Source organism: Venustampulla echinocandica (genome assembly GCF_003357145.1).
Source record: "Venustampulla echinocandica strain BP 5553 chromosome Unknown scaffold_2, whole genome shotgun sequence".
Taxonomy (NCBI): domain Eukaryota; kingdom Fungi; phylum Ascomycota; class Leotiomycetes; order Helotiales; family Pleuroascaceae; genus Venustampulla; species Venustampulla echinocandica.
The window spans coordinates 1,356,382-1,382,467 of NW_022474207.1; the positions used below are offsets into that span (position 1 = coordinate 1,356,382).

The window sequence follows — 26,086 nt, forward strand, 5'->3', positions numbered from 1 at the left end:
AGCGAGGGGCTTCTATGAGATTTTTGGTGATGAGATAGACAATTTGATTTGAGTTCTGGAAGCGTGTAGCGTACTAGGCAGGTTTGATTGATGAGGCCATTTTGAAATATCCATCCAGCTCCGAACACCTTTTTTTTAATCAAAATATACATACCGTAAGGAAGCCGAAAACGCCACGTATCAACCCCCACCCATCTGCATCATCTCCGCCTCCAACTCATCATCATCAAATTCATCCGCAGCATTCCCCACAGCAACCTCATTCACCACCGCCTCATTCCCCTCCCTAATACCCTGCATCGTATCCCCCGCATTAGCACTCTCCTCCTGCAAAGCACGAATCGCCTCTTCCTCCTGCTTCTCCTTGAAACGCTCCAGATCCCGCAAGCTCCACGTACTGATGCCCTCTTGATCACTAGCCTTGAACGGCTGCGCCATGCTGCGTAGGAACTTCTTCGCCGCGCCGGCCGCCATATCCGTGCTTAGGTTCACCTCGCCCTCGACTAGGGCCTGGTTGATCCATTTAGGGAGCTGATTGCGCTTCTTGAGAAAACGTCGGTCGGCGAGTACCATGACGCCGTAATCGTCTTTGCCGCGCAGTACACGGCCTAGACACTGCGCTGCGTGCCGCATAGCGTCGAAGGACAAGAAGTCATTCTCGCGGATGCGGTACGTCTCGCGTAGGAACTCCAGACGGGCCTTCAGGATGCGGGACTCCGTGTATTGGAACGGGACGCCGATGCACAGCACGGCGCGGCCGTACTGGTGGTCGAAATCGATGCCCTCGCTGACCTTCCCGCGCGCGACGCAGAGCAGGATGGCGCCGCGGCCGTTGCAGCATGCTGTGCGGTAGGTTTCTAGCGCCAGCGAGGTTTCCTGGGCATCGGGCGTCTCGACGAGGATTAGTTTGTATTTCCATATCTCGTCGAGGATTCCCATGCCTTGCCACATGCTGATTATGGATTCCATGTATAGATAGGATGGGAAGAAGACGACGAGACCGTCGGGGGTTAGTTTGGCGAATTCGGTTAGGAGACGGCCGTAGTTCCCTACGACACCGGCTTCGTTGCGGACTTGGAAGCCCGATGACATGGGGATCTGATCGGCGCCCCTGGTGACGATCATGGGTAAGAAGGAACGCCGTGCCAGGGTCATGCTGTATGATTCCTGGACTACGGTTGTGAAGCCTAGCATCTTGGGATACATTTCTAGAGGCGAGAGCGTCCCCGAGGTGATGATGACGGAGCTGAAGCGCTCAAAGACGGGCTTAATGGCTATGGCGGCGTCGAGACAGGTGAAATGGAGGACGGGGTTGGGGACTTCGGCGGTGTCGGTTTCGTATGGTTCTAAGATGAGCAAGAAGCCTTTTTCGTAGGTTGCGACGAGGGTGGCGAAAGTTGCTACATCTTGGAGAGGTTGATAGTCTTCGATGTTGGTTAGTTCCAGGGTTCGGACGAGGGAGGTTAGGCGTTCGGCGCAGAATCTCAAGGGCTTTTTTTCTATGAACGTGTACTCTTTTAGATGTGCGAGGAAAGATGGAGGTGTCTCGGAAATCACTTGACGGACTTTCATCCGAGTCTATCATCACGTTAGTTTCTACGATCTCGTTGTCTGGATTATTGCCGTTACCTTGAGATATTCAACGAAACGTTTAAGGAAGGCAACAAAATGCTCTGCTCTTCGAATGTTTCCCGGAACAGCCTCCTTGAGAAGATCATCGGGAAGGGCTGGAGATATTTTAGCTAGGCGCATGGCACGATATCATCAGAATACGAACCAGGATTCGCCATAAAGGCATCTTCATCACGAGCATCCCCAGCATCCCTTAAACCTTCCACGAGCTTAGCATATTCGTTCTTGAGCTTATCCGCATCAGTATCCTTCATTTGCATGATCTTGTTCTCTAGATTTTGTGCGCCGCGGGTTGCTTTCCGAAGGGAATCTTCTGTGATATCCGTGCTTAGCGACTCGATACAGACGTTATCGATGTTATGTGCTTCATCAAAGACAACTATGCAGTCCTTAGAAAGCTCTTTTGATACCCGATCGGCAATCTTGGGATCGAGGAGGTAATGGTACGAGTAGATGATAACGTTGCAGAATGACATCTTTCAAACATATTAGTACTGGGTTTCTAAGAGTTTGTGAGTACCAACCATCCGCCTCGATGTAAAATATGGACATTGTTTGTGCTCTTCGCCATATCTCATGATGCCGTCCAAAGTCCAAACACCATTCGGAATGAGGTTGTGAGGCTCGAGAAGGTCGAGGTTCTAACCATGTTAGCAAGCGTTGTACGTAGAGTGACAGGGAGTCTCTTTTCTGTACATCATGATAAACGCACACTGCCACATCTTCGCCCCTCTCCTTCTTTTCCTTTACGAACCCAGCAGTTAAACTGCGACATCTTGCGTCGACAATAGCGCCACTCTTCTCTCGCCTGACCGAGGGATGGATACACAAATTCTTCCGACTGGTAAGCCCGAGACCACGGAATTCCTCGCTACGCCCAAGCTGCTCTTCTCGATACTTCATAAGAGCTTTCAGTTCCGCTAGGGCTTTCTCAATCTCCGACATGGTACCTTTGACATATTAGACTTGTCCATGAGGGAGCTGGGCGCTCGATATGGCCAGCCACTCACGTGAACAGTAGATCAGCTTCCGATGCTCAGGATAGTATTGTTGATAGGCTATGATGAGTGACAACAGAGACACTGTTTTTCCCGTGCCAGACGGCATTTCCAGCACACAGTGACCTCCTGCATCGAGCGTTCCTGCGCCAGGCTTCAGCAACCATACTAAACGAGGTGTGGCGGTTTTGACGAAAACTTACTTTTGAGATCGCACATGTAGCTACAATTTCACACACAGTAAGCAAATCATCACCTTATCTTGTCGGGCGATCATGACCTACGCATATTGCTCTAAGTTGAACCGTTAGCTTTCAGTCCCAGGTCCGTCTGCTGTACGCCACCCTCTTACCTGGGTATATCCTTGGATAAGGAAACAAAACGGGTAAATCGCTGAGTTCATAATTAGCCTCGCCCTCAGTATCACTCTCAGTCTGAGCTTAGTGGATTCATACTCGATGTTGAACTTCATCCTGACGTTTCCGCGATGCCGATTTGATGTTGAAGCCTTTCGCGAGGCAAGGCAAGGCAAGGGTCCACCGGCCAAGTTTATAGAGCTGCCGTAGCGAATGCAAGGCTGCAGTCTATAGCCACCTTACGAGCTACGCGAGGCTGAAATCGCTACGAAGGATGTACAATAAAGGCTAACATTATAGAGTGATTCAAAAGAGTGGGTGTATTATACCTACCTAGGTAGGCTGTCACGGTTATTAAGGATGGCGGTCAAATTAGGCTACAGGTTTTCTTCAGTCTTTGTCGTTACATAAGCGAATTTGTGATCCACCAGATTACTAGAACCTATAGCGTTGCCTCTTGCTCTATACTAGCTGAAGGGGATCAAACTCAAGTACAGTTTAAGAGCTTTACATACCGATACCAACTAATATGGGTATGGATCATTACGCGTGATTGCCCAAAATAGAAGAGGTCATATTGTATGCTATTTTATGCCCCCCTTAAGCTCCAATATATGAAGATGATGTTAATGGCATTCTGGCAGACGAGTCCAGATAAGAGTCTTCCGATTAGAACCCAGAGTAGCTACTTCATACTCTTAGCCAAGGCCCAGAAATTCTCCATCTTCGCCCTCTGCAGAGCCTCCCTCGCCGCACTATCCGTCTCACAAACTTTACTTCCCCATTTCCTGAACGCTCTGGCCTTCTCCTCGCCCTCAAAAACCAGGACACACTTATTTAATGTCATATCCTTTAACTCTCCCTTCTCATCCTCTGCCTTCAACCAGTCCTGTAAAGCCTCCGCCTTTGTGCCTTCCTTGATCCGCGTTGGTGAGTTCTCGGTCCAGTCAATCCGCTGCATCATAACCTTTTTGTATTGGCGTATACTATGCTCACCGCCCTCCACAATCACTAGATTGAATCTTGGATGCATGACACAGATCCCCGTGAGAGCCATCTGCTCCGCATTCTTCGATATTTTAAAGCGGTGGCTACCATTGGCCAAGTTATCGATCTTGAAGACCATGAGTCGGATACCCTTCGCCGCATCTTTGTCCTGGTTCAATGCAAGCTTCTCATGCCGCTGTTCTTTCGTGAGTTTCCGCTCCTCATTCATTTCGACGTGTGTTTGATGCCGGGCTGCGATCTCCCTGTTCACGCGCGCTTCGACTGCCGTTGGATCTTTCACGGCTTCTTCGCCCAATACTCGCATAAGGTTTCCTTTCTTGACCTTGGGGGGCGGCGCAGGCTCGAGACCCAGGCGAATTTTAGCTTGCTGTTCCTTCAGCTCCGCCATTCGTCGCTGACGGCGTAATTTCGCTTGCTCTTTCGCTGTCAGGAACATAGGTTTCGGAGCAGGTATGTTCTTCTCCTGCGGAGGCTCTAGTAGGACGGGATGTTGGATATATTCTGTTATTATAGAGTCGACGGTATCTATCTTGAGGTTGTTTACGTCGTCGATATTGTCGTAATTCTTGGCGTCTACTAGACCTTCGTCCCACCATTCGATATCGGGGGGCGATTCGATGAGGAAGTTCTTTTCCGTATCGAGGTCCTCGTCGATGCCTATCTTTCGTGATGATTCCGCGATGCGCTTTTTCATCGCCTCGAGGGCGGCCTGTCTTCGGAGTGCATTTGCCTGCTGGATATATTTGCCCTTCTGATTGAAAACCAGCTGCCTCGAATGCCTATTCTTTAAAGTCGCCGTTTGTCCTCCCAGGCTCATATCAAAATATGGGTTATTCCGCGTCTCCTCAGCCGAAGGCCCGGAAAGATCAAGTTGCTTCTTCGTCTTCGCGGCGGCCTTCTCAGGCTGTGGCCGTGCATTGCCGATGCTAGTTGCGAACTTGGGCGCGACGGTCTTTGAGGGTTTGTATTGTCCAAGATCTTGTAGCGCAGGATGTAGATCAACGTTCAGCCCGCCCTTGGCCAATATAGGATGGGGAGCAACATTAAGTCCCGTCTGCTTCGACTTGCTACTGCCCACGGCTGCAGCGACTCTAGCTTTCAAGGAGGCAAGCTTCTCTGCTGCGGACTCGGGTTTTGCAACACGGCTCGATGAGTCGTGGCGAGGAGCGAGGATGGGTGACGCTCTACCTCGATCCATGATGGCAGATACTGTTACCCGGCTCTCTTCAGGGGAAGATCGTGGCTTTGGCTTTGCCCGTCACGAATCCTATGTTGGAATAGTGATTGTTCGTTGAAATTGCGAAAATAGATTTGGACATGTTGATAACGTTAATAAAGCATCGCGGGCCGGGATGTGCAGGCTGCGGTAAGGCACAAAAACTCCGGGCCTGGCGCATGTGGGTGACTAAGCCATAAAGCTTGAGCTCTGTTTGCGATAAGATCACGTGCGCAATCCGGAAACTTATTTTTTTTAACGCCGATCAAGAAACAACAGAAATTTGAGGAAGCATGAACCTCCCCCACCAGATTGACTGACAGCCTCTGGCCCTTTACTATTGCACGCCGTCTACTCTGCCACCGGATTCTGGCAGGATGAATATATCTCAGCCAGTTCCATCAGCCATTGGCAGCGTGGACTTTGGCTTTCTCACACCCGACGAGATCAAGGTGCTTTCTGTCAAGCGCATTGAGAATCCTGTTACATTTGATACTCTTTTACATCCAATTCCGGGAGGTCTATATGACCCAGCTCTCGGCTCATGGGGAGATAACATGTAAGTCTATCAATTTGAGAAGAAAGCATGTGCTGAACAAAAGAATAGCTGCACAACATGTAACCTAAAATCCCCAATATGTCCCGGCCATGTGGGCCATATCGACCTACCGACTCCAGTCTACCATCCTACATTCATGACCCAACTTCTCAGGCTATTACGAGCCACATGCCCCTACTGCCACCGTTTCAGATTATCTCGGAGGGAGGTCAATCGCTACCATTGCAAGCTTCGATTGATACAACATGGTCTTCTTGGGGCGGCAGAAGAAATCGAGAATATCGATGTCTCTAACAACCAAGGCTCTGGAGAAAGCAGCAGTGAATCAGATGATGAATCGTCGGCCGAAAAGATTATACGCCTTAGAAATGCCTTTGTGAAGAAATCCATAAGAGCAGCGAAGGGATCAGCTTGGGACTGGCACCTGGAGAAGAATGAAGCTGTAGCGGAAGCACGACGAACTGCCATCAAAGATTTCCTGAAGTCTATATCAGTTGGAAGAATATGCGGGAACTGTAAAGGCCTTTCACCGACTTATCGAAAAGACCGCTTTGTTAAAATCTTTCGGAAAACCTTGACCCCCAAGGAGAAGGCAAAGATGTCGCAGGGGAACTTCCGTGTTGTAAGCGCTGTTGAAGTTCTGCAGGGTCAAAAGAAGGGGAGGTTCGATGGCGATATTGATGAGGGCATCGCCGATATCGATTTGTCTTCGAACGAGGACGAGGACGAGGAGGGCCAAGGGGAGAGTCTCGATGTTGACGGGGATGTAGTTATGGAAGGGTCCAGAACGAAGATAAAAGCGACGCCGGCGGCCGCGCAAGAATATATGAATCCTATGGAAGTCAAGGCACAGTTGACACTACTTTTTGAGAAGGAGCAGGAAATATTATCCCTGGTCTACGACTCGCGTTCGGCAGCCAAGAAGGCGACGAAAGTGACGGCCGATATGTTTTTCTTACAGACCTTACTGGTTCCACCCAATAAATACCGTCCAGAAGCAAGAACCGGAGATGGCGAAATAACGGAAGCAGCACAAAATACCCTCTACAAGGGCATTCTCAAAGGCTGTGAAACTATCGCTCATATCCATCGGGACATGATGGATGTAGAGACGGCAGATAATCCGTCGTTGCGCAAAAGGGACTGGTTCGACCTTCAAGAAGCTTGGTGCCAACTTCAGGACTACGTCAACTCCCTCATAGATAAGGATCGCAATCCTATTCAAGGCGCCGCAGGCAAACAGAACGAGGATGGAATCAAGCAGAAGTTAGAGAAGAAGGAAGGGTTGTTTAGAAAAAATATGATGGGCAAGCGTGTCAATTTCGCTGCACGCAGTGTCATCTCTCCCGATCCTAATATCGAAACGAACGAGATTGGAGTCCCGCCTGCATTTGCGACAAAGCTGACCTACCCCGAACCCGTCACAAGCCATAACTTCAAGGACATGCAGCAAGCGGTCATGAACGGTTTTGATAAGTGGCCTGGGGCTGCAGCCGTCGAGAACGAGAATGGACAAGTTATCAACTTACGCACAAAAACCCCGGATGAGCGACTTGCCCTGGCAAACCAACTGCTTGCCCCCTCTGCCAGCAATATTAGTGGGGCTCGCAATAAGAAAGTGCATCGACATCTTACAAATGGTGATGTGGTGTTGATGAACCGGCAACCAACTCTCCACAAGCCTTCCATCATGGGCCACCGAGCGAGAGTCCTGCCAAACGAGAAAACTATTCGCATGCACTATGCAAACTGCAACACCTACAATGCGGATTTCGATGGAGACGAGATGAACATGCATTTCCCCCAGAATGAAATCGCGCGAGCCGAAGCATTGCAGATCGCAGATACTGACCACCAATACCTGGTAGCAACATCGGGAAAACCGCTGCGAGGTCTCATCCAAGATCATATCTCCGTCTCAGTATGGATGTGTAATCGAGATACTTTCTTCGATCGTGCCACTTATCAACAGTTAATCTACAATTGCCTGCGACCTGAAAGTGGTCATATAGTTGGGGATCGCATAGAAACCGTCACCCCTGCGATTATCAAACCAGTGCCATTATGGACGGGAAAGCAGGTCATTACCACGATCTTGAAGAATATCAAGCCACTGGACTGTGCACCTCTAGTCCTTACTAGTAAATCATCAGTCCCAGCGGATCGGTGGGGGCCTTCCTCGGAAGAAGGGATAGTCCATTTCAAAGGTGGAGAATTTGTCACCGGTATCCTCGATAAGTCCCAAATCGGACCGAGCGGTGGTGGATTCATCCACGCCATACACGAGGTGTACGGTCCTACTGTAGCTGGTAAGACGTTGAGCATCCTAGGCCGTCTCCTCACGAAGTTCTTGCATATTAGGGCTTTCACTTGTGGAATGGATGATCTACGCCTTACTCCTGCCGGCGAGCGACTCCGAAAAGAGAAGTTGAAGGGGGCTGCGCTGCTCGGCCTTGAGGTTGCCTCAAAGTATGTCAGCTTGCAAGATCAAAAACCAGGTGAAACGGATCCGGAGTTGATGGATCGATTGGAGGATGTGGTGAGGGATGACAGCAAACAAGCTGGTCTTGATAGGTTGATGAACAGTCGCTCGGGGACCTTATCGTCGGATATCACAAGGGCATGCCTCCCCCTTGGGCTGGTCAAGCAATTCCCGAAGAATCAAATGCAGAACATGACTGTTTCCGGTGCCAAAGGCAGCGGTGTCAATGCGAATCTCATTTCGTGCAATCTGGGACAGCAGGTCTTGGAAGGACGTCGTGTTCCTGTTATGATCAGTGGGAAATCACTACCATGCTTCAGGCCTTTTGAGACAAATATTAGGGCTGGAGGCTATATTGTCAACCGTTTCTTGTCAGGGATCCGCCCCCAGGAGTACTATTTCCATGCCATGGCGGGAAGAGAAGGGTTGATTGATACTGCAGTTAAGACTTCAAGATCCGGTTACTTGCAGAGATGTCTTATTAAGGGCATGGAAGGACTAAAAGTTGAATATGATACCTCTGTCCGAGATTCGGATGGCTCGATGGTGCAATTTATTTACGGAGAGGATGGTCTGGACGTGACGAAGCAAATGCACCTAACGAATTTCAAGTTCCTCTTGGAAAATCTCATATCCGAGCTCGCTCAACTCAATTACGGCGACCCGAATTACGATAAAATATTCGATGAGAAAGACAGCATACTGAAGCAGATGAAGAAGGCTCTCAAACATACCAAGGCCAATGATCCCAATGGCCCAGACCCTGTCCTTGCTTCTTTTAATCCTGGAAAGTATGGGTACGCCACGTCGGAGAAGTTTTTTGATGCCTTAACGGACTATTTGAAAAAGAACCCCGACGGAATGGTCAAGGACAAAGAACATCCTAATGGGGTTGGGGTTCGCAAAGCATTAGAACCCGTGCTAGTTGCGAAGTATCTCAAATCTATAGTTGATCCTGGTGAAGCCGTTGGAATTGTGGCTGGACAATCTATTGGAGAGCCTTCGACACAAATGACACTCAACACCTTCCATTTAGCTGGTCATTCGACTAAAAACGTCACCCTCGGTATCCCGCGTCTGCGAGAGATCGTTATGACAGCAAGCACCAATATCTCCACACCATCAATGACATTGTGTGTTAACCCGGAATTATCCAAAGAGGATGGCGAGAAATTTGCAAAGGCTATCAGTGTTCTGTCTCTTGCTGAAGTCGTAGATGAAGTGCAGGTCAAGGAGCGAGTTGGTAAAGGGATTGCCTACTCCGCGGCCAAAATCATCGACGTCCGCGTTAAACTTTTCCCATCACAAGAATACATGGATACGTACGCCATTAGCGTTGCTGACGTCCTTTTTACGCTGGAAAAAAGATTTGCGCCTAGGCTGCAAGTACTCACCCGTAAAGCGCTTGGCTGGAAGAAGGATGGCAAGTCATCTAAGTCGAGTGGCGCAGTACTGGAAATTGGCAAGGCAGTGCGTAAACTCCCTGAAGGGCCCGAACAACCTAGAGGGGGTTCTGAGACGCCGGAGCCTGAGTCAGGGCGGCCCGCTGAAGAGGACGACGACGGTGAGGACGTCGATGATGAGGATGATGTAGACGATGAGGATGCCACCAATGACAAGCTGAGGGCGAATCGTGGGCAGGCGATTAGCTATGCAGCAAACGATGAAGATGATGACAAAGTGCAAACCGAGATGCGGAAGGAGGCCGAGCTAGACGATATGGACGATATGGACGATATGGAAGATGAGGGGATCGGTGGTAGCCCCCGCGAGCCCGGCAGCGACGACGAAGAAGATATAACCAAGGGCGGGACTCAAAACCGGCCTACCACGACCGCTGCTGCGGATCGTGAAGCGCAAGTAATGAAGAAATGCGAGGATGTGGTCGGCTTCCGCTTTGATGAGGCCGGGGGAGAGTGGTGCGAAATCTCACTCGAATACCCGGCAGATGTTCCCAAAATCCTCATGCTCACCATTGTCGAAGAGGCTCTGCATAAGAGTATTGTACAACAGATTCAGGGTCTTGGAGCATGCACTTATGTTCCAAGTGAGGAGGTTAAGGATATGGCGACGGGCAAGATGGTCAAAGTGCCGGTCGTGCATACCGCCGGTGTCAATCTGAAGGCGATGCAAGCGTATCCCCACATTATCAACCCAAACACGATTTCCACAAATGACATCGCCGCCATGCTCACGAATTACGGCGTGGAAGCCTGTCGCGCGGCCATCATTCAGGAGCTGTCTGGTGTTTTCGGTGGTCACGGAATCAGTGTCGATAATCGTCACTTGAATTTGATTGCTGATTTTATGACCAGAGGTGGAGGCTTCAGTCCCTTCAACCGAAATGGCTTAAGAGGAAGCGTCAGTCCATTTATGAAAATGAGCTTCGAGACGACGGTCGGCTTTTTGGCAGATGCTGTTACTGATGGCGATTGGGATGATCTTTCTTCTCCAAGTTCAAGGATTGTGATTGGGAGGACGAGTAAGGTTGGTACGGGGGCGTTTGATGTTCTGACCCAAGTGCCGACGAGCAAGGGTGACGAAGTGCAAGCTTAATTGAGAGTTCGCGTTGTTATGTGTAATGTCCACGACTTAGAGTAAGGAGTTATTAAAAGGTACATCCATGTGGCGTTTTCAATATACAGAGTATCCCAATTGAATTCCAAGCTCTACTATTTGATACTGATACTTTATTAATGCCTCGAACTTGCTCATACTCCGGAGTAAAGAGATATACTTTTTGAGCATGCGCACTCTATATGCAGGTACCCGGCACTGTGTTAACATAAATCAGGGGTTTTTATCGTTTTCACTAATTGGTAGTGTCCAGCGACATGTACCAACTCTAGAATGCTAGAAACGTATCGTACTCACGTTGAGATGTAGTGTTGTAAGGGATCTGAGGGAGGTTCAGCATTCATGCAGGGGCTGATATGTTGTTGAAGGTTGAGTTTAGCTCAACGAATCGAAAATCAGGGCCGGCCCTCTCTTATACATGAAGTGCCTAGGTACAAAATGGATGTTCCTGTGGTTCTACGGAGTAGCCAATCTGGGGGAGTTACGCGAAGCGCTAGAACCCCCCTTTATCGCCCCTGTCGGATGATATATTCCAGCTCCTTGGAACTCGTAGCGAGGAATAGGGCGTATAGAACTAAACAAATATGGTTAGAATACTATACCCCCATCATGTACGAGTACCTTAGTCCAGCTTGTATATAATTTGTAGCTTGATAGTTATTTAAGTGAACATATCCCGTAGCCCGCGTCTCTGTAAAGTTAGTTGACAACTTTAAAATAGTAGGTGAAGAAGGCTGGCTCCCTTTCTGTATTTCAAGTGCTATAAACAGTGGAATAATCAAAATAAAACAGACAATTGCCTGAATTGCACAATTCCACCGCATGACCAAGTAAAATTTGGAGAGGTTGTTAGCATAAGGTGACGAAGTAGTCAGTGTAAATAGCTAAGCATTTTATTGACTGGCTTCTTCAAGTACAAGATAAGCAAGAGCTCAGTAGGATGGTCTATGGCTCCTCCTTTACATCACTATACACGACGCCGCGGCCTCATCATCAGCCAACGGATCCATACCCATACGGATCGCCTTCGTGGGTTCATCTAAGCCATCCCAATAGATGTGTTCCATGAATCCAGCCCTTGGCTTCTGGAATACTCGAGCCATTACCTCCATACACTCGAAGTCCTCTCTATCAAGCACTAGCATTGTAAGTGACAACCTCTTCTCTCGCATCATTGATGGTTCCTGCTCGTATGCGCGAACCCACAACGGGTTGCGTAACCGCTTTAATTCATCCTCAATCTGCATAAATAGCATCATAAACCGCACAGCGACCCAGACGTAGTTTAAACTTGAAAGCGGCCGGACGCCACAAATATCGGTGAGAACATCCATTTTGATAAGGTTTAGCAATCCACAGGCGCCCAGACCACTTTTACTAAGTGCGTTGCCCCCACGTTTAGGTTTAGGAAATGGCAACGTAGTGTAACCTTCAGGCTGTGCAGCTAGTACTGCCTCCGGAATCGGCTGATCGCTGCCGCAATCTTCTAGCTGAGACATCATCTGAGCCACTTTTTGATCATCTATTCCGGCAGACCTTGCACGAGCAACAAGAGGGGTGTTCTCTAATACTCTCTTGCCCGTCGCTGGATCAGTTACATGCTTGGTTTGGGCTATCCGGGTCATCCTTAATGCGGAAGCTACGTGAACTTCCTCATCAGGAATGCGCTCTAGAACCCAGTCTGCCTCGCGATAAAGACTGAGAACTGACTTTTGCTTGTAGAAACGGTTCCCGTCCATACGCAAGAGCCCGTGGAGGCCGGTTGCTGTGCGGGCGATTGTCCGTCTGATAGCCCGCCTTTCGAAAGTCGCGCGACGAGAACCATCGCCACATACCTCAAGGAAGGCTCCCCTAAAGCCAGAGGCGGGGACTTTGCCATCAGCGAAGAATGTAGTCGGGAAACAGCCTTGCAGGGACGCAAATAATCCGATTTCCTGGCGGATATAGCCCTTCTATACCAACATATTATGTAGATGTATGAGACAAATCGGCTCTGTCATTCTATCCCATATCGTGAAGCTCATACTATATGCAAGATCTAGTGCTTCCGTCAAACCAACACCGCAAAGGAATGGAGAATATTCCCAGAGGCCGTTGGCATTGGTGTTGGAGAAGCGAGATGGAGGGATAGACGTCAAGCCGTACATATACTTAGATTCGCCAAGCGTGTAGCATGGCATCTTTCTCGAATAGCTGGGCCAACATGTGGACCCCGTCAGGATATCTATGACTAGTTCTCTCATTCTCGCGATCTATGAAGAGGTCGACATCTCGTCGTGGACGGAATCCTTGCGCAGGTGGCCTAATAACGTGACCTTTGAAACTACTCGGCGACCAACCCCGGGAGACACTAAGAGAATCAACAATGCACTGGATCTGGAAAACATGATGAGGGAGGATCATTTGCCGAACATCCGTACCGGGCTTCTGCATAGCAAGATAAGTGACGACACCGGCAAACTCATTCAAGCCGAATAGAGTCCGGTGGTTATACCAAGGGCCGTTTATGGACCAGTCCACCGTTTCGAGGACGATATTTTGGCCCTTCACATTGATGCGCTGGACAACGACACCTGAGTAAACGTTGACTAAATCGTACAGCTAGTTTATTGTGTATGCCCGACGCCACTTGATGCGTTGTTCTTTGGTGGCTCGTTGAAGATCAAAATTAGGATCCCAATTTCGAATTTCAGACAGCATAGACTTGGTTGGCTTACCACTCCGATTCTTTTGGAAATCCGTTACGAAGTCGAGAAGATCCTGATAAGCGTGTATTAAAAATTGCTCTTTAACGTCAACATCCACTTGGTGAACCTCTCCAACGGTTTCACCGTCAGGATTAATCTGGTGTAGAGCCATGTGAAACATGCCTTGCGCTTTCTTTGGATCCCCACGTGTGATGGTCGTCATGACGGTCTCGTAGGACTCATGTCCGGGAAAGTCGACAAATATTGTAGATTCTGTTTGCTTGACCATAGCAATAGCTATATTAGACATAGCTCCCGCAACCGCGCTATTAAGGCCGCCATATGACACCTCGCGCCAAAGACCTTGGACATAATGTCGAAGTTCGGTCCATTGTTTAACCAGCGAGTAAACCACTATCAGATAGTCGGTAATAGGCCCACTTTCATCTTCGATGATACGATAGCTCTCCAATGGTACTTCGTCGATGCTGGCTTCCTTGACTGCCGACTTCGATTTTCCTCCTGCTTTCTTTCCTCGTTTGCCCTTCTTTCCTTTGGCTGTAGATTTCTTCTTCGGGAGTGTCGAAGCGCCCATGGATCGCCCGTCGGGTCCTCCCCCAACTGCATCCTCTGCCTCCTGCTCATCATTCGACCCATCAATACCAAGCGCAGAAAATTTATTAGTGAATATAACCTCGTCTACATCCTCTTCATTGAGTGTTTCCGCGTCAGACGTCTGCTTTGAAGCCCAAACCTGACCACCCACGGTTTCAAAGGCCTCAGTTAAAGCATTGATGAAGTATTTGTGAGAAGCATTACTCTTTTCGATCTCCGGATCCGGCTGTTTGGCCACAACCTGCTGAAATAGGCTATGGGTAGCTGTTCTTACAGCGATGACCGACTGGAATAGGCGGTAAATAGTTGATGGGATGGGACTAATGTGTGTCGCGATGAGCCTCGAGACAGGCAGAAGGGCTGCCACTGTAATTTGGCCCGTCGTATTTAGAGTTATTGGTGTGGTGTCTGAGGTTGGGAACGACGATGAAGACTTGATGATACTGTTAGAGGCGCGAATCATCCAGTAGATCAAGTGTCTGGTATCTCGTTTGTACGCAAGATAGGAGTTATGGTCCGCCATGGTTGACCACACAAGCTGCGTTGTAGGGTTTCTTTGACGGACTTCTACTTCAATGGAAGAAGGGGACAAGTTATATTCTACGGAGGTAGATGATTGTTTGTTTGAGGCCGATCAATTAGTGCCCGCCTCAGCGGTCGATGCCCCTAACCGAGGCCTAATGTAACGATGTCCTAGTGTAAGGTACGCGAGGCGTCGCGTAACGAGTTTGACCCTGAGCGCACTTCAAAACATCACTCCCAGCTGGCTATGCCAGATTATGCGCTTCTTCATTACTCTTTTGCCACTAAATCTACTTGATACCTGAGTGCAGCCAAATGAGGCTATTCCACCTCCCATATTTCTCCTCCAGGAATCCCGCATTTTGCTGGCTCCCTGGTTGGAACAAACAGTAGTGTTGGGCGATTCGGAGCTTGTACAAGAGTGATGCGTAGCTGCAGTAAGAAAAATATATTATTGAGAACAAATTCTGGCAAAGAATGTCTTTAATTGGTTGGCGGGGAACTGTCATTTATTCCAATCGTTAGGGTGAGCTCAGCCATTTTACTTTTTTAATGACAAGCCTGAGAGGCAATACTCAATAGCCCCCACCATCGGCGACAGCAACAAGGCGAACACAAGAACCAGCATAGCGATTCTAAAAGCGAGGATTTTCGCTAGTACTCGAGTACCTAAAAGTTCTCGTTATAACCTAGAATTTTTGTAGGGGAGAATCCTGGTTTTAGATAATCTTGCGATCTACTAGTACCAGCTTATTCAATTCATATTGTTTTGAAAATATATACAATTTATTCGAGTCTCTAGATTTTTCCAGTAGAATCTACCCAGGTACCTTATAATTTGAAATAATAACTTTAATTCTAACCGAACACCGCGCAATTGGTCTAGTGGTATGATTCTCGCTTAGGGTTGACTTTAAAAGTCTAAAAGACCTGCGAGAGGTCCCAGGTTCGACTCCTGGATTGCGCCATTCTCCTTTCTTATTTTTTTTAAAAAAATATATCAAAAGTTGAATGTTCAGCCAGGTAGATGGTTTATAAGCGAGAATCTTTATTTTTACAAAAGTACAATGAGGAGTTACTTTATATTCGCGAGTGAATGGTCGCCTAGTAAGCGAGCACATGAAAACAGTAATTTTTGGAAGGGGGAGGACCGCGTATCACAGTCAAGTGCAAACGTGAAGCATTTATCAGAGTTATAGGTGAGATTCCCACTGTTCTCAGATTGCATTTGGTTAACTAAAGCGAGATATTTCGTGCTGTCTGCTGAGTGAATATTATTGCGGGGAATACAGGAGGCGTGCCATTCCGATTGTGCCCTTTGATTAGTTCATTCGTCCTACCTAGAATAAGTTTCACCTAAGGCAATATATCACATTCCTGGGAGCTTTACATCTCACCTGTGTTATATAACACTCCCAAGCTTGTAGCGGTATTCTCTAATTGCAATCACGAGTCCTATATAGGATAAGACCAAAGCATTGTATGTATGTAGTCTGGAGAAAAGCTGCCAAGCGAAGAGAGTTTGCCTCTGTTTCAGAAGTAACATTCGGTCGCTCAGTGGCTGCTAGAGAAGACGGAGAGGAAAGAGAGCCCAAATATTTCAGTGTGAGACTGGCTAAATTGAAGAATTTATGTACGTTGTTTGCCATTACCCTAGACCTTTGACCTTCATGCGTCTGGATGGTCAACCCGTATAACGACCTTGGAGAAATGCTTCTTATCTTTCAGGCGTCTATAAGCATCCTTGGCCTCTGCAAGCTCGAATACGACGTCATCCACGACAGGCTGGATGCCCTTCTCGTCAATGTAGCGCACGAGTTGCTTCAACTGGGCTCGGCTCCCACACAGCAGCCCACGGACCATACAAGTGTGCATCAAGGCCGCGAACAAAGGGACTGGCGCCGTGTTTTCTCCCACACCTCCAACCACCAAAACAATACCATCAACACGCACGGCTACTAGAGACTGGGAGAGTGTCTGGTTGCCACCAATATCGACGACAATATCGAATCCTCTCCCGCCTGGCGTCAGGCTCCGAGCCTTTTGGCCCCAGCTGTCGGGGTTTGAGCGATAGTTAACCGTGTGCGTCGCTCCAAGCGCCCTCAAACGAGCCTCTTTTTCTCCAGTCGACGTGATGGCGACGACTGTCGCCCCAGCCGCTGCTGCGAGCTGAAGCGTGGCGATACTCACGCCGCCTGTTCCTTGGACAAGAACCCACGTTCCTGGCCCGGCCTCTCTGCCTTCCACTCCGAAGAGCGAGTTCCATGCAGTCGTCCAGGTGCACGTGAGCGTCGCCGCTGGCAGCCAGTCCAAAGACACAGGGGCGTGGACGAGGGCCTTTTCCGCAAAGACACCAATGGAACGCAACGTTCCGTCAGTTCCTTGGCCCAGCATAGAAGGGACATCTGCAAGACTTGCGAACGCGTTGTCGCCGCTGGCTTCCACAAGCTTCGGTGCCGGATACGCGACAACTCGGTCTCCGGGCTGGAACTCCTGGACGGATGATCCAACTGCCATAACGACTCCTGCCCCGTCGCATGCCGGTATGATAGGGGGCTGAATGAGTCCATTGACACCCTAGTTACGGCGAGAGAGAGTCAGCATGCAGTCGCTACCCGAACCATAGGAGCTTATTAACCTTTGGATCTGCGATTGAAATCTCGCGATAATTGAGGCTGGCGGCGTGGATTTTCACGAGGACCTCATTGGAGCCGAGCTCGTCTGGTGACGGAATTCTGGCATTTTCCTGATATTTTAGGGAAGCCTCAAAGCCTTCCTGACTGGCGAGGATCCATTGTCTGGACATAATGTAGTCTTGCAGCTGCTTGGTCGGAAGTAGTCTTGGAGTTGGACAGTCTGCAATGATCCAGACCAAGAGAGTCGCATCTCCACGAGTGCCAGATATTTATACATGTCCATGCGAGAGATGATAGTGTAGTGGCCGTTCGCCGAAGCCATGAAGTTGTCAGCGACTCGTCTCACACGAGTCCATAATCATGGTGCACCGCTGGGTTGAAGCTATCCACTCACGTCGCCTGAATCTAATTTTCCTAATCGGGTATAACACAATTTCATGCTCCTAGCCCGCGTTTTTGGAATTGCGGATTACCAATTCCCTAAACCTTGAAATTGATTTTCCTAATACAGACAGTGTTCTCACGAATTACCCAGTTACGCATAGTAAGACTCTGAGTAATCGAGTTGAGTTGAGTAATAGCTTACGACTCAACTCAACTCAACTCATTTAATACACTAAATACAGACACGGCAAATCCACTTCACGTCCCTCCGTGAATACATCCTAAAATTGATTTTCCTAAAGCCGACAGTGAGAATGAGCTCAACAAGCTTCACTTTTCTAAACGCAACCGGCACGCCGGGGCTATCTCAGTCGGACGCGAAGCTGATGCGGGCGCACATTACCAGGACGAACTTTGCGAACAGACGCCAGCAGCTAACCAAGGCTAGAACAGCAAAGGAAAGGGAGCTGGGACTACTGACACAGGACGTACTCGCTGATCCTCCGCCAGCAGACTTACTGCTATCGACGCCACCAAAGGATCCGTATCGCTATGCCCAGTTCCGTAAGGATACTCGTACCGCAAGGTCAACCAAGTACGCCGCTAACTGTTTGTAGTCTCCAGATTCTGGTCGTTTGTTTTTCTGGACGGTGGTAACTATCCTAGCAGCCCCGGTGAAGAAGCCTGGATTCAGCTTCTGGTTTCTGAGGCAGCCCTTGCTGAGGTTTCCATGGCCATAGGCATACGACACTGGTCGCCGGATGCATCATGTCAAGAGAAAGCCGTGGCTCACTCGTGCAAGGCTGCTAATATCATTATCCAACACATCAAGTCTAAAACAGCTCATGCTAGTGCTATTCTTGGTGCGGTGCTCAGCATGGCCATCGGAGAGCGCCTGGTGCATAATGATCTTGTTTGGAACATTCACGTTGATGGCCTGGCCAATCTAATCACAGAGAGACGCTCTCAGGGCGAATATGATTTGCCGCCAGTGCTGTGTAATTTCCTAATCTTGTCTGTATATCCTTTGCTGCGTCGACACAAAGCTAACCAAAGTCGTCAGGGATTCTACCAACGATGTGTTCAGCTTCCCTTTGGCGTATCATAGGAAAATTATTGACGCAATACGCGCTTATGGCAGCCAGCCTATCTGTAGCATAGCTAATATGTCCGATAGCCTCGTCCAGTTACGAAAGTTGATAGATACCCATCGCAAATCTTCATCAGGCTCGGACGTTCGGGAAAAAGAAATCGGAAAAATCTGGAATAGCTTGTTATGCCAAGCTCGATCCCTTCGATTCGATGATAATCCATTCGTCCAAGCCACCTCACGAGCGATCGAGTTGATTCTCTATGTATCCTGGTGCCCGCAGCTAGAGGCGAATCTCACACTCCTCGCTAGCGAGCTGAAGGATGCATTATGTCGGCTCCCGGTCAGACCATGCTTGTTCATGGATATAACTTCAAGTCAATTGATGTTGGGGGCCGTTGCGGCAGGTGAAGGCTCACAGATCAGGGCGTGGTTCGTGGCAAGGTTGAGGAGGGCAGTGCTAGCGTTGCGGTCTCGAGGATGGGTCCGGCCACTGGAAATTCTCGAAAAGGGTTTTGTGTCTAACGATTGGTTAGTGGCCAGTTTCAGGGCCTTATGGAAGGAGTTGGATAGCTAGGCTACTCCAGTACTCGAGTGTTGGCGTTTTTCGGAACTAAGTTGCTACTCTCAAAGAGGTAGGGAAAGCATACGAGGGTTAGTGAGCTCAACGCCATGTACGGCAATTGTTTTCATTAGGTATGTAGATTAACTGATGCAATTAGATTGTAGTTACGTCTAAAGCATAATACTTTAACCTACTAAAAGTTAGCATATGTGTCTTATTTATACTTTAAGCCAAGGTAGTCCTAATTATAGTAATAGTAATGAGATATAGAGAGATGGCAGAGGGAGACAGACATCAACATCAGTAGGGGGGCATTGTCCAGCGGCTGTTCCCAAGAGCACCATTGATGGAAAGAGTGATTAGGAAGAGAACATGTTGATGATGGAAAGTCGGAAGTCGATGGAAGGTATGTAGATGAAGAGATGGAGGGATTAGTATTTGATAATTCAAGAGACAACGCGTCATTTGACTGATAGGGCTGCACAGCACATAGATGGCAAGAAATTTAATCACACCCCTAAAATGTTTCAGGCACACGAGGACTTGTACTAGGCATATAGATCAATCATCGCTGTCCGTGTAACATTCTTCACGTTCATCAAGAAGGTCAGCCTGTGAACTTAACATCACAGTTTCTCAAATGAAACAGACTTAAAAATTGGCAATCAAGAACCGGCTGGAAATTCGGGATGTTGATACTGATTTACTCCCATAAAAGGGCCGAGTTCCACTTGGTACTGGAGATGGTTAGGCAGAAATGAAAATCGCGAGTTATAGGCGCTGAAGAACATTCTTCACACTCACGAAACTCAAATTTCTTCAGTCTAGACTGGCCAGGGAAACGCTGTTATTTGACACCTCATTCATCCAATCATAATTCCACGAAGACTACGATCTGGCAGCCTCCAGCTCGAGTTCTAATTGTCGAATTCTCTCACTCTGGTCCTGCGTCCCCGAGCCCACTCTCATCTTCAACATATCTACTTCTTGGGTCAAATGTCCAATCTTTTCGCTTTGGGCGTTGATCGTCTTCGTCTGTGCTTCCAAAAGACTCGTGATCTGTTGAAGAGAGGATTTAATAGAGGCTCCGCTCAAAGAGCCCGCTTCCGGATTTGAGGCTGAAGTAGGTGATGCGGAAGGAGGCGGAATGGATCGCGGTGTGGCCTGAGATACCGGTGTGGGTTTGGGTGGTTCCACCCTGGTTGGTTTGATGGGAGATGGTGGTTTGGGTTCCGCCTTGGTTGCGGCAGCACTAGGTCGCTGGACAGGCTGAGCAATCTCCTCGAAGCTTGAAGTCTCGTCATCATCATCATCTTCCACATCATCATCTTGGAACTTAGAAGCCATTGCTGAAATAGAGCCCTTCTGCTCTGACATTGAAGGTGGGGCCACTCTTGTAACAGGCGTGGGCTCTGGCTCGTTCTTTACCGGAGCCGCGGGTTTGGTTGCTGCAGGAGCAGGTGCAGCCTTCGGTGGTTTGTAATCGGCCGGAACCTCGACTGGGGCATTTCCATCGTAGACGCTCTCTAGGTCGATCTTGGAAGGAATTCCATCTTTGCCTGAGAGCCACTCAGAAGCAGATACAGCGGGTTTGGCACCAATTGCTGGAGGATAAATATCTGATTGGAAAACTTCTGCGCGCCGAGGGACAGTAAACGATATAGGCTCGATATAGCTGTCGTTGACGGTTTTATAGGCCCTCATAATTTCGTTTTCGTGAACCTATCTAGCATCAGACACCGACATATTATAATGCTCCAGGGAGACTCACATTGATGCCACGTCGCGGGACGAATGCAATACCTCTTTGCGGTTCACCAGACTTATACTCGGACAAAAACTCAAATTTGTCATTCTCGTACTCGAAATACCGGATGTTCCCATCACTATCCTGTTAGCAAGATATTCGATTTCAAGGCACAAGTGCTTACCCTTTGCCGGCAAGATATAGACATTGTGTTCCGTCATCTGGGAAATGTCAGTAAGTCTCCAATAGCCAAGTTGAAGAAGACCTACCCCAGAATGGCATGCAAACACCGGAGATCGAGTCCAAGACATTGAAGCCCCCAAGGGGTGCTACAGGGTTTCCAACATCCCACAAAGCCATTTGGCGATCACTCATCTTTGAAAAGCCTGTTGTTGCAAGACGGTTATGTTCGCCCATCCATACAACTCTGCTATTCTTAGCTCCAGTATGTCCAGGCACCTCGTGTGCAGCCCTCTCCTGTCGAACATCCCATATGCGCAGCTTCTTGTCTCGAGAGGTAGTGGCGAGCATCGATCCGTTCGCACTCCATGATAGACTCTGCACGATATCGCCATGCTTTAACGTAAGGTGGGATTGGCCCGAGGCAACATCCCAAAGCTTGATCGTGTAGTCGCCCGAGGCTGATGCCAGTATATTCTCAGCAGCCGGATTGAACAAAACTTGTCCAACTTTCCTGCAGCAAGTTAGAACAATAACCGTAGAGCACCCTTTGGCGTTAGACTATGCTGACCTTGAATGTCCCGTTAACTTGCTAATTGGTGCAACATCGGTGGGTTCGTCTCCGTCAGAGTATAGAGTAAACCCCTGAGGAACCCGCCATATGAAAACCTTCCCATCGTCAGATCCGGAGGCTATGAGGCGGTCGTCGAACGGATTCCTGGAAAGAGTGGTCAGCGAGACATAGCGCGATGATGGCGTGCCACCTACCAATCCGTGTCAAGCACCGGTGCGGTGTGTCCTCGAAACAGTGGGATCTGCTCCGGCAATCTGCCCTTCTCATTAAGTGGTATCACGGCAAATGCGCCACCGCCGCTTGCCTCCCAATTGACCGCCAGATATTCGGGGTTGACCTAGAAGCAATTCATCAGCTCTCCATCCCAGCGTCAGCACGAGTACGGAAGCTTCCCACCTTCACCAGATTCGTATCCCAAGCATTGCGACTGATGTGCAGGTTGTCATAGCAGGACTCCTTCCTGGTCGATTTTCCAAAGACATGTCCTGTTGGCGCCGCGTCAGCTTGATCTTGTATTTGCGGGAGCTTGGGCAAGCTTACGATACTTCGACGCGCGCACAAAGCGGCCTGCCATCTGGGCTCAGGATGAGTTGCTTTGCGGATTATGCGGTGGGCAACAAAGGCGGTCAGAGGTTTTATGGATGATATGGATAGTTGGAACTCGAAAGAGCGTGGCGCAGTGCGGATTGTGGATGTGGAGATAGTGAGCTCTGTTGAAACAATGTTGGAGCGACGGAAAGATTAACGGATGCGATGCGCGAATCAACCCAATGCCCAATTCTCGATGTTTCAAACCTAGACCAAGACCAAAGGATCTCGTTTCGCTCGGACGTTCACAACCTAAGCCCCTTTTACTTTGTTTCTCCAGTATTTGCCTTGCAGAATTAAATGCCTACCTACATACGAAGTACTACTGATAAACTTGGGTTTGGATTCGGATCCCGTTTCAGCCACTCTGTTCCCCCCTTTATCAGCATTTGCTCTGGGCTGGCGGTCGTAAATATTTGACCCCCTTTCCCCCCGCCCCGCCCCGCCAATTATCAGAACCTTTCAACGAGACCGTCACTCTCTAACCATGATCGGGAGTTTAGGCACACATTCGAGGGAAAGTATGACTCTAAAGTAACAGTTATACTCTATCCTCAGGTAGCTGCTGTCTGCCCCTCTTCTCTTCGAGCTTCAGCGATTAACAGCAAGTACCTTCAAAGCGCTGGACCTTGACTATTCCTTTGAGTCATTCATAAAACCAAAGTCCTCCTACCCGTAACTATTGCCTCTGCATCAGATGTGCATCGAAGGCCAGTCGGTAGCCATTCGTTTCTTGATGCTCCTCTTTTCCCTCTTCCGTCTCTATACCTCCTTGTTTCTAGACTTGCAGCTAGATTTCTCGTTAAGGGATTCCTATCTTGTATAACAGCCAGGCTCACTCCGCAATGTCAACATGAGTGCTTTCCATTTCCATCTTTGGATCTGAGCACGGTGATGAGTTTGCTGGATCATACGCAAAGCACAAATCGAGCCAAGACACACATATGTTTCTACACACTAGTCTCAGCAACACAGCCGAAGTGCCTACCGATGGCTGTATTCATCGTCAGCTGAATGTTCAGATCCCGTCTTCTCGAAGATAAAATTAACAATATTTGCCAACCCCTGCAAGTCTCCCTCTACAGTCCCTTCTTTGTCGCGATAGACCCAGCCATGTGTATAACCGCCTTCGAAATCAATGATCCAAGCATTACTATGTTCATCAATAAGAACATTATCAGGTTTTGCATCCCCCCACACAACTCCTGCTCTATGTAACCTCATTAGTGTGTCTGTGATTTGGGTTAACCACTGCTGTCTCAGAGTCGCTGGCGTTCTAGGTTCGACGGCGAATGCTAGCGTACTTTCTTCTTCAACATAATGAAATAGTAGTCCAATGAGTGGGTTCTTGTCGTCTACGATAATGCCATAAAGCTGGGAGGTACGTATATCAGGGCCAAGGTCGGCTATCCGTAGGTATTTCTTGATGGCGTTTATCGTATCTCGCGGGCTGGACCTGTCGGCAGACTTGAAAAAGAGTATTTGATCATCTACACAAACCCTTTGTGGCTGAGGGTCGTGAATATCAGGCTGATCATCCGGGTTCTCGGAACAGATCTTGACCTTAGAAGGGTGTACAGACTGTAATTGTGCCTTTAAATGGACAGAGTCCTCGCCAAGTTCAGACAGTCCCTGACCTTCCTGGATCTCCTGTGCTGTCGAGGAAGTTGGATGTGAGCGGTAGAAGCAACGGCTGGCAGTACCGAGAGAATACGACCTGCTACGAGAAATTTTCTTTTGTTTACATTATAAAAGAGTAAAATCCGAATCCTGCTTTTTAGAACGAATGCATTCGCAGGATCCCGTTTGCTGTATGATTATCTCTATGGGAGAGTGCATATTACGAATGCCTATAAACGTTCTCGCTAGATGCTATAAGAGGGCGCGTACATAGTACAAACGGCACCAGCAGTAGGGATCGGATACAGTCGATAACTACTTTACGGTTAGCAGTTGTGTAAGCCACTTAATATATTTAAATATGCAAAGTTTGGTAAGCTTCAAAGCGCGAGTCGCATGGTCTAATGGTTATGATTTCTCGCTCACATGTTAGCACAGTGAACCGAGAAGGTTCTGAGTTCGATCCTCAGTGCGACTAGAGTTTCAACCTGTGCCGGTTAATTTTTTCTTCCTTTTTGCTTCTACGCTGTACATTTTCGCTCTAATGCCTCATTCTAGCCAGTCTCTCCGGCCTCAATTGAACATTATCTCGCTTAATGTTATCACTATGTCCCCACTTACAAAGATGCAGCACCAAGGCTAATAAGTACCTAGTCTCGCCACTGGAGAACTTCACAAGATTGCAATATCTTTTTCATTTATGTAGATTTATTACATCTCACCAGTTCGTTTCGGTTCATATCTATGTAAATTCTCCACTTTCACTTGTGAATAATATCCTTCTTTAAGAACACAGACTTTGCAGGCCATGACTTCCCTGTACTATCCTCATTCACCCATGCGACATCTACAAACTTATATACCTCATATCCCCTTCTCAGATACCACTGTGCAAGGGAGTGCTACAACATCTTAATTAGCATTCGGCAAATTTCTACCTCTTCAACCAATTAAACCCTCTCGTCATTTGTAATAACTTACACCAGTTTTCGGCCGCCCAAGAGCGGTATTTCTCTCCTCGTCCTGATCGGTTTCATCTGAAATGGCGCATAACGCCAACGTCTTTGCAAACAACGGTTCTGCAACTGCCATATTCTCTAAGGCATCCATTGCCGCCCTCCCAAGTCCAGTGGATTGAAGCTCCCAGGAGGCGTAGAAGTTCGCAATCCTGTACACGTCTTTGAGCCCGTATGAGAGCGGGCCTGCGGGATCTGCGCCATCGCCGTCGAGGGAGATGTGTCCTACAGGAATGAAAGATCCCGCTAGATGATCCGAATCCTTCCTTACTTTTCCGCCTAGTGAGTGCGCAGAATCTATTAATGGTGATCCTTCTTCTGGAAACGCATCAATATGTCGTTTTAGCAGCTCGGCCTTTGTGGCGGGGTCTGCATCAGAGAGAACCTGCGGGTGTCAGTTCGTCGAAAGACAATATTGGATGAGAACGGCCCACAATCCACTGGAGCGACTTATGTCCTTGTCGTTGCAATTTGCTCCACTCTCCCTCAACAAACTCTTGGTGCCATCCGCAAGCGATGCGCTGCAAAATCAACCGACGGACGTGGTGTTCTGAATCTGGATCCCATGGTACTAACGTAACTTGTAAGACAGTCGACGGGGCTGATCGTTTTGGTAAACAGCAGCTTTCCACAGCCATTGATAACCCCTAAATATATTTGGCTGAAATATATACAGAAAAACGCTAAGGAATTATCAGAGTTAAAAATTCATTTATGGGGTTTGGGAGATTTTGTAATCTGGTGGATCTCTCCCATCTCCGATGACTCATCACCGAAATAGAAAAATAAGACGGGCAGATAGCTTTTGAAGATCGAACTCGGACAAACTGCCTAGATAGGCAACTCTTACAACGACATTCGCAGCAAATATGTCAACTAAACCCATTTACATATTCGCCACAACGACTGCCAAGAATAAACACTGGATTCTAAACCCAAAACTTATCCTAACAGGCGGCTAAAATTTCTATCACAACTAGTAATCGAGAGTTAAGGCACATTAAATACAAACCGATCCAGACCCTACATCGTGA

The 26,086-nt window shown here is 48.4% G+C and overlaps 8 protein-coding genes across 8 annotated transcripts; 2 read left to right on the plus strand and 6 right to left on the minus strand.

The window, feature by feature from the left end:
- Nucleotides 1–180: 180 nt before the first annotated feature.
- BP5553_04800 (putative excision repair protein rhp3) lies at nucleotides 181–3,102 on the minus strand (the record flags this gene model as incomplete). Its single annotated transcript, XM_032013423.1, has 10 exons — nucleotides 181–1,578; nucleotides 1,630–1,727; nucleotides 1,778–2,108; nucleotides 2,157–2,273; nucleotides 2,347–2,582; nucleotides 2,643–2,774; nucleotides 2,834–2,853; nucleotides 2,915–2,924; nucleotides 2,983–3,023; nucleotides 3,086–3,102. 10 exons carry the CDS (start codon nucleotides 3,100–3,102, stop codon nucleotides 181–183), a joined length of 2,400 nt encoding a protein of 799 aa, XP_031870023.1.
- Nucleotides 3,103–3,671: 569 nt separating this feature from the next.
- BP5553_04801 (Uncharacterized protein) lies at nucleotides 3,672–5,192 on the minus strand (the record flags this gene model as incomplete). Its single annotated transcript, XM_032013424.1, has 1 exon — nucleotides 3,672–5,192. One exon carries the CDS (start codon nucleotides 5,190–5,192, stop codon nucleotides 3,672–3,674), a length of 1,521 nt encoding a protein of 506 aa, XP_031870024.1.
- A 395-nt stretch (nucleotides 5,193–5,587) lies between these two features.
- Nucleotides 5,588–10,807, plus strand: BP5553_04802 (DNA-directed RNA polymerase subunit; the record flags this gene model as incomplete). The annotated part of the gene is made up of 2 exons (XM_032013425.1): nucleotides 5,588–5,769; nucleotides 5,818–10,807. The coding sequence occupies 2 exons, from the start codon at nucleotides 5,588–5,590 to the stop codon at nucleotides 10,805–10,807; spliced, it is 5,172 nt and encodes a 1,723-aa protein (XP_031870025.1).
- Nucleotides 10,808–11,787: 980 nt separating this feature from the next.
- Nucleotides 11,788–14,653, minus strand: BP5553_04803 (uncharacterized protein; the record flags this gene model as incomplete). Its single annotated transcript, XM_032013426.1, has 3 exons — nucleotides 11,788–12,780; nucleotides 13,040–13,416; nucleotides 13,546–14,653. The coding sequence occupies 3 exons, from the start codon at nucleotides 14,651–14,653 to the stop codon at nucleotides 11,788–11,790; spliced, it is 2,478 nt and encodes an 825-aa protein (XP_031870026.1).
- A 1,667-nt stretch (nucleotides 14,654–16,320) lies between these two features.
- BP5553_04804 (putative alcohol dehydrogenase) lies at nucleotides 16,321–17,458 on the minus strand (the record flags this gene model as incomplete). The annotated part of the gene is made up of 2 exons (XM_032013427.1): nucleotides 16,321–17,229; nucleotides 17,291–17,458. 2 exons carry the CDS (start codon nucleotides 17,456–17,458, stop codon nucleotides 16,321–16,323), a joined length of 1,077 nt encoding a protein of 358 aa, XP_031870027.1.
- A 528-nt stretch (nucleotides 17,459–17,986) lies between these two features.
- BP5553_04805 (Uncharacterized protein) lies at nucleotides 17,987–19,339 on the plus strand (the record flags this gene model as incomplete). Its single annotated transcript, XM_032013428.1, has 3 exons — nucleotides 17,987–18,236; nucleotides 18,290–18,686; nucleotides 18,736–19,339. 3 exons carry the CDS (start codon nucleotides 17,987–17,989, stop codon nucleotides 19,337–19,339), a joined length of 1,251 nt encoding a protein of 416 aa, XP_031870028.1.
- Nucleotides 19,340–20,215: 876 nt separating this feature from the next.
- Nucleotides 20,216–22,402, minus strand: BP5553_04806 (putative coronin; the record flags this gene model as incomplete). Its single annotated transcript, XM_032013429.1, has 8 exons — nucleotides 20,216–21,049; nucleotides 21,099–21,213; nucleotides 21,259–21,295; nucleotides 21,344–21,768; nucleotides 21,826–21,972; nucleotides 22,023–22,165; nucleotides 22,225–22,331; nucleotides 22,369–22,402. 8 exons carry the CDS (start codon nucleotides 22,400–22,402, stop codon nucleotides 20,216–20,218), a joined length of 1,842 nt encoding a protein of 613 aa, XP_031870029.1.
- A 998-nt stretch (nucleotides 22,403–23,400) lies between these two features.
- Nucleotides 23,401–25,690, minus strand: BP5553_04807 (uncharacterized protein; the record flags this gene model as incomplete). The annotated part of the gene is made up of 5 exons (XM_032013430.1): nucleotides 23,401–24,136; nucleotides 24,307–24,351; nucleotides 24,658–24,686; nucleotides 25,018–25,437; nucleotides 25,487–25,690. 5 exons carry the CDS (start codon nucleotides 25,688–25,690, stop codon nucleotides 23,401–23,403), a joined length of 1,434 nt encoding a protein of 477 aa, XP_031870030.1.
- Between the last annotated feature and the right edge of the window lie 396 nt (nucleotides 25,691–26,086).